Here is a 7,198-nt window from a genome sequence, read left to right on the forward strand (position 1 = left end):
AAAGGTAAATTTTATTTGTTTTTTTTTTTAATGGTAAAAGTGAGTATTTTCAAAATATTTTTGTCAAATTTAGTTTTTCGGTCTATTCTAATACTCAATCATAATGGATAAGTCTTTTTGTCATAAAATAATAGTTTGATGTATCCAAATATTATATAATAATTTGTAAGACTTTTTAAGCATATTTAGCCCTACGAAATATGGGCATCTAACCCATAACAAAACTAACAAGCTTTAAAGGGTCCATACCGAAATATGTTGGCAGGTTTCAGTGTTGGGAGTATTCTGATTGGTTTAGTTGTGATTCACTCAAAGTTGAAGAACGCATCTTCTGTTGCGGGTGAAAACTAGATTCCAAGTTGGAATCATCATCATCATCACGGTGCCTCTTAGATGATTGAATACTATATAATAACCTTTCAATTCTTTTGAATTCAGTCTTCGAATTCATAATGATCAACTTGGATTGAACATTCTGAATTTTTAATTTCTAAATTGGGGTCGTAAAAACGGAAATTAAAATCCACCTGGATCATACTGGGATGATCTTTTGCATTCTCTTCATGCTTGTGTATCACATGAACTCCGCAACTTTGAATGAACAATGAAAATGGAACCATAGAAAACTCAACTTCCAGACTATCCCCTTTAGCTGAGAAGATTCTGGGACGAAATACTCCAGCCATCATGATCTGAGCCCGGTAGATGGAAAGCTCTATACCTATCATCAATGAAGTCTCCTTTATTTCTGATCCTAAAATCATCTGAGGCGATCCCGAGAATGGGTCCAATAACAGCACAAAAAATAATTCATTTGATCTCATCCAAGTGCGGGAGTCCGTTGATATCTATTTCACATGTGGTACCATACGAAGTCTCCTTATGATGACTGAACCAGTTTGTTATTGCATATCCCGGAAATGAAATTCCACCACCAAAATAGTACCCAAATTCTTGCTTAAAATGTACCTATTAAACGAATATCATGAATTTTCGAAGTAAAACCCATAAAAACACATGAGAGAGACAGAGAGAGAGAGAGAGAGAGAGAGAGAGAGAGACATACCTTACTCAATAAAGAATTTGCCACCAGATTTTGTATATTCACATGCATTTTATAGCATTCGGACAAGTCAATCCAATATAACGCTGGTAACTCACTTGTATTGAATTGATATTCTTTTGATACCTGTGGAAAACTTTCCAGTGAAATACATCATTTAGCAAATATTTCTTTTAGATTTGGTGGAAGATCTAGAATTTCTTGAAGTTGCTTGCAATCCTCCAATTGAAGCGTCCACAAAATAACAAATCTTTTGATGCAAGCAGGCACACTACAATATCAATCCTTGATAGATTTAACCGAAATAAAGTGGAAAAGCAATCAAGTGTCACAATGAAATCTAATTTTGATAGGTGCTTACAGTTTTCAAGAGTCAAAGCTCCTAGTGCCGGAAACCCAATTGAGGAACAACCATCATTGAAAATGTCTGAATTCGCTGGAGGTGGCGGTGAGAATAATTCTGTACTTGATGGAATTTCATATCCCTTTGTTGGAAGTTTAACAAGTTTTGAACACTCATCGAGAGTAAGAAACTTTAGATGCTGCAAATGAAGAATGCTACTAGGGAGATGCATAAGATTTTTGCAACGTTTCAGAGATAATTGGAAAAGCCCAGTGAAATATACAATGGATGAAGGCAATTCTTTTATAGCAATATTGTCTAAATGGAGTAAATCTAAGTATTTCATTTCACACTGAATTTCAGGAAAATTCTGAAGCCGTAAGCAATGTCGAAGATCAAGATATCTCAGAGATCTCAACCTGAGATTTCTTGGGAAACTGGTAAGGTTATAGCATCTTACAAATGATAGAGCGATAAGCTTATCAAGGAATCCAACAGAGTCATGAACCTTAACTAAACTTTCACATTTTAAAACGTATAATTTCTCCAAATTTGGGATTCTTGAAATATTAGGGATTTCTGTTATGAATTTACATTCAGAGAATACCATAATCCTCAAGTTTTGGAAATTCTGTAAAGAAGATAAAGGGGTAAATTAGCATCAAAGAAGATTACAACATAATTAAATTAACAATCATACCTTGAATCCCTCCTTAGGTGCCTTGAAGAGGCAATTACGCATTCTTAAAAGAAAGAGTTTTGGTCCATGAAAATTGGATGGTAATGATTCTAAAGGACATTCAATCTAATCAAGTACTCTTAACTCATTAGGGAGAGAATTAGGCTTTCCAGAAAAACATGTATTTCGACTTATAGACAATGTAAGCCTTTTCATCTTCTCGAACATCTTAGAACTCAAGCATATCAAGTCTCGTTTAGGCAACTTCACTAATATGCCTTCAATTTTTTTTTGTTCCCTGGTTAGACAATGCAGAAGTGTTTAAGTGTGGCAACAAAATCAAAGCATATATAAAGTTCTCCATATTTTGCACTTGCTAGAATTATAATTTTATTTTTATATATAAGTGTACACATTATTATGTGAAAAAGAAACAAACTTATATTCTATTCATTGGGCTCTCTATGTTGCTTTTTTTTTTTTTTTTTTAGATTTTCATAATGATAATTTTGTTATTATTATAATTTCTCTAGGTGATCACATTCAAGATGTCAAAATTGTTTTTTTTTTTTTCTCATAATTACTTATTACTCTTATTCAAGTGGAATTGAATAATTATTCTTATTCCTTAGTTTGGTAACAACATATGTATTCTAATTGGAATTAAACCAAAATTACCAAAAACTCCACCCTTCTTTAAAAGAAAAGAAAAGAAAAGAAAAAAGGAAAACCCATAATTTAAGGGGTGGCCAGCCACCCACTGGTAGGACTTGACAATGGTGCGACCACCCACAGTCCTGCTTGTGGGTGGTTGGCCACTCCAATGGGGTTGCCGGCCACCCTTGCAATTCTAGGTTTTCCTTCTTTTGGTTTTTTTGAAAAATCTATTCAATTTCATTAGGAATAACTATTCCACTCATTTTTTAGAAGAATAGTTATTCCTGTGTGTATGGAATTAGTTATTCACATGGGAATAACTATTCCCAGGAATAGTTATTCATACCAAACAAAAGAAAGACTATTCCATAGGAATAGCCATTCTATTCAGGGGTCTATTCTACAAACCAAATGGGCCCTTATTATTTAGACAAATGGTGTGTATATGATTGTGTGAGTTTGTGTGTGTGGGTATCTCTCCATCATTTTTTGCAAAATTGAAAATCAAAATAATGTGGTTTTGAGTCTTACCATATTTTCTTCTAGTACATAACGAACGTCTTCATGAAACCACAATCTACTGCGATTTCTTGGTTCTTTGTGTGATTCTTGACGAACAATTTCTCTACCCATATCTTGTAGTAAGTCATGCATGACCAATCTTTTGTTAGAGTCATAGCTAATAGTTATGAGAGACTTATCCATAAGTACTTTAATACCAATATTCAGAAAGAAACCACAATTGTCTTGTATTTTAGTGACATATTCTTCATTTTGTCCTTTGAAGAAACAAGCAATGTCAAGAAAAATATTCTTTTCGCTTTCCTCCAATCCATAATAACTTATTTTAAGCTTTTCATGAATATTATTCTCAGGAATTCTTTTGTACTTTTCCAATGCACTTTCCATTGATATATGTCTCTTCCATATAGATCCGAACCAAGTACCGTTAAAGCTAGTGGGAGGCCCCCAACATAACGTAGTGCATGTTTTGTGACTTCTACAAAATCATCATTAGGTTTATCACTTTGAAAGGCATGTCGACTAATGAGCTGAAGAGCTTCTTTGTGATCCAATTCATTCATCTATCTTGTATAAATCAACTTTATGCTTGGTTAGTAAATGTTCATCTCTGGTTGTTATGATTATTCTACTTCCCAAACCAAACCAATCAAGTTCTCCAGATAACGTTTCTAATTGGATCAACTGATCCACATCATCAAGAATTAAAAGAACCCTTTTACTGCAAAGCCTTTGCTTTATGAAATTGATTCCTCGATCAACATTGGGAATCTTGAAACTTGAGTCGCCTAGGATCTCAGAAAGAAGTGTCTCTTGCAATTGGACTAGACCACACTCTCGCTTTGAATTTTCTCTAACATTTGCAAGAAAACAACTATCTTCAAATTGATAAGCAATCAAGTTATAGATCGCTTTGGCGATAGTTGTCTTACCAATTCCACCAACTCCAAAGATTCCTACCATGCGTGTGTCATTCATTCCAATACTTAAAAGCACATTGATGTCTCGTACACGAGACTCTATTCCAATTGGATACTTGGTGATGTTTAGGTATGTATGACTTACCATTCTTGAGATCACTTGAACAATTTCATGGATAAATTTAAATTCATCCCAATCAAAAAAAAAAAAAAAAATTGATGAGTTGGAGCAATCACATGAAAAGACATAGGAACATGATTTACATACAATTTTTTTTCTTTGTAACAAATGATAATGGTTAGGCAACAAGATATGATTTAATCTTTCCCATTCTAAATCTCAATCTTCCTTTTGATTGATCACATGTCCTCCCTTAATTAGACTCATACTGTTTTTATTTATTTATTTATTTTTGCATTACTAAACTAAACTTTATTTTTTTCATTCTCGAATTTGGTTGTGTCTTGTTAATACATATCAAGAGTATCTTTTTTGCATTTTACTCTAAAATTTAATTGCATTTCTAAAAAACGAAAAAAAAAAAAAAATTATGTTTTTTATCAATTTTTTTTAAGTTCCAAAATGTTTAATCTTTTACTAAGAGCATGTTTGGCTCTGCAACCGCAGAGCCAAAACGAGCGTTTGAGACTTAAGAAGCCCGTTTCAGGAAAAAGGAGACTGTTTGGTAAAATATTGCCCCAGCGCTTTTGAGAATGGAAACGCTCAAAATCACATTTTGGCCAAAGCTCGAAAATGAGGCTTCGGTGAAACGGACTTCTGGAACGAAAGGCGCGCCGCACTTTGCACTCAATGAAATTTATGAACCGACAAAAATACACATACCAATTTCAACAATTGACAACCATACCCATATATAAGCATCACGTTGAACCAAAGGTATTATTATGCTGCAGTTGAGAGCCGCTACAGGGAGAGAGGATCAAGCAGAGGTTCATCTCGTTCCGATGAGTGCGTTTGATTTTTGATTATTTTCATCTCTTTTGTTCCAATCTTGATATATATAAAAGAACTTTGCAAGATGTAAATTGAAAGAGCTAAACATAAGAGAGAGACCTGTAGAGAAATATATTAGAACAAATAAAGCAGAGAAGAAAAAATAAAGAAGATAAAAAAGATGGCTTTGGAGTCGCAAGATGTAAGATGAAAGAACTAAGAGTCTAAGACCTTCATAGAAGAGCATTAGAAAAGATAAAGAGAAAAAATAAATAAAAGAGAGACCTACAGAGAAGAAAAAAACAGAGGATAAAGGGAGAAGAAGATAAAGAAGGTGGCTTTGAGTGTTAAAGGTTGCTGGGACGAAAGCACTAGAAGAGTGCTAGATTGTTCTAGTGGTATTCTTGCCTAGGAACTAGTGCCGAATTTGTCATTTTTTTTCATTCAACTTCTTTCTTTTTTTTTTTTTTGTTTAATTGTTTCTAGAATATACTTGTTTTTCTTTCTTATTTTACATTTTTTTTTTAACTATAAATTTTTATACTATTGTTGACTCTTTTGATTTATACTTTTTTAATGGAGTTCTCCAAAAAGTAATATTAGTTAATAATAATAGTTACTTGTTTTGAGATAATATTGCTTATTGGTACCCTTTTGTTTGTGGACATGCATGTTTTTCATGTCAATATGTTAATTTTTTTTTATTTTTTTTGCATTTTATCAAAGCTAGCACTTTAAACATATTATTAATTTTTAATAATGTTTAACATACTTTTTCATTTATAATTTTATCAGCTTATTTATTGTGTGACAAACATAAGTAAAAAGGTCAAAGCAACGTTATTGCTGCTACTGCAGATACTCAGATAAAGAAAGTAGTTTGGACTGAAAAAATGTTAGAAGATTATCTTGACATATGTATTACTGAGATTCATGCTGGTAACCTCCCAAGGACACATTTCAATAAGATAGGATGGAAAAATGTGATAGATAAATTTAATGAAAAAACTGGAAAACAATATTGCTATAAACAACTAAAGAACAAGTGTGATAGTTTGAAAAAAGAGTGGAACATTTGGAAGAGATTGATAGGCAAGGAAACTGGCCTTGGATGGGATCCAGTGAAAAAGACAATTGATGCACCCGATGATTGGTGGGAAAAAAAATTGTAGGTATTATATTTGTACTTGTTTGTTTTTTGTTTAAATGATTTGCACAAATGTTTATTATTGATTTTTACATAAACCTAAATACAGGAAGTTCCAGAAGCAACCAAGTTTCGTACGACAGGTTTGGCTTATGCTATGAAGGTGGAGATATTGTTTAGAGATATAACTGCCACTAGGGAGGGATCTTGGGCACCATCCATAGGGTTGGTTCCTAATGATATTGGTTTCATAGATAGTGCAGAAGTAATGCTTAATGAAGATGACAATGTTGTAGAAGGTTTAGATGTTTTGGATGATGAACCAAATCTCAATACACATGGCATTGATGATATTCCTGCTGATTTAGATACGCAAGATAAAGGAAATAAGAAGTTTGGTCTTGCGGTTCAATGTAAGAAAAGAAAGAAAGGAGTTGAAATTGTTAGTCAACATTTGAGTCGTATTTGTGATGTAATAGAAAGTAAGAATACAATGACATCTAAGAGCTACGATAAGCCTGGATGTAATATTGAAGAGGTCATGGATGTTGTTCGGGGGATTGCTGAAAGAGAAAATGACATTGATATCCTTAAGTTTGCAACAGAGGTATTTCTTAAGAGATCACATAGAGAGATGTTTGTGACTATTAAAGAGCCATAGTTGCAGATTGACTTTATCAAGCGAATGGGAAATAGAGAAATTAACCGTCGTAGCATGGATTAATGTTGTTTTGTTATGAACTATTTAAGAAGCTGTAAGGATTTATTTGAGTGTTATTTTTTTTTTTTTATGTGTTGATTTGTGTACTAAGGTGAGTATATTATAATATTTCATAACTATGTTTGGATGATGTTTTTCTTATTTTTATGGGTGCTTATATATTTATTTTGTGTTTATTTATTTATTTGTTT

General features: G+C 32.8%; 2 protein-coding genes across 2 annotated transcripts; one reads left to right on the top strand and one right to left on the bottom strand.

Moving 5' to 3' along the window:
* Positions 1-3,819: 3,819 nt before the first annotated feature.
* LOC132178017 (TMV resistance protein N-like) lies at positions 3,820-4,332 on the bottom strand. The gene has a single exon (XM_059590486.1). The coding sequence runs from the start codon at positions 4,330-4,332 to the stop codon at positions 3,820-3,822; it is 513 nt and encodes a 170-aa protein (XP_059446469.1).
* Positions 4,333-5,320: 988 nt separating this feature from the next.
* Positions 5,321-6,947, top strand: LOC132178018 (uncharacterized). The gene is made up of 2 exons (XM_059590487.1): positions 5,321-5,341; positions 6,396-6,947. The coding sequence occupies exons 1-2, from the start codon at positions 5,321-5,323 to the stop codon at positions 6,945-6,947; spliced, it is 573 nt and encodes a 190-aa protein (XP_059446470.1).
* The last annotated feature ends 251 nt before the right edge of the window (positions 6,948-7,198 follow it).

The sequence above is a fragment of the Corylus avellana genome, chromosome ca4 (genome assembly GCF_901000735.1).
Source record: "Corylus avellana chromosome ca4, CavTom2PMs-1.0".
Classification (NCBI taxonomy): Eukaryota; Viridiplantae; Streptophyta; class Magnoliopsida; order Fagales; family Betulaceae; genus Corylus; species Corylus avellana.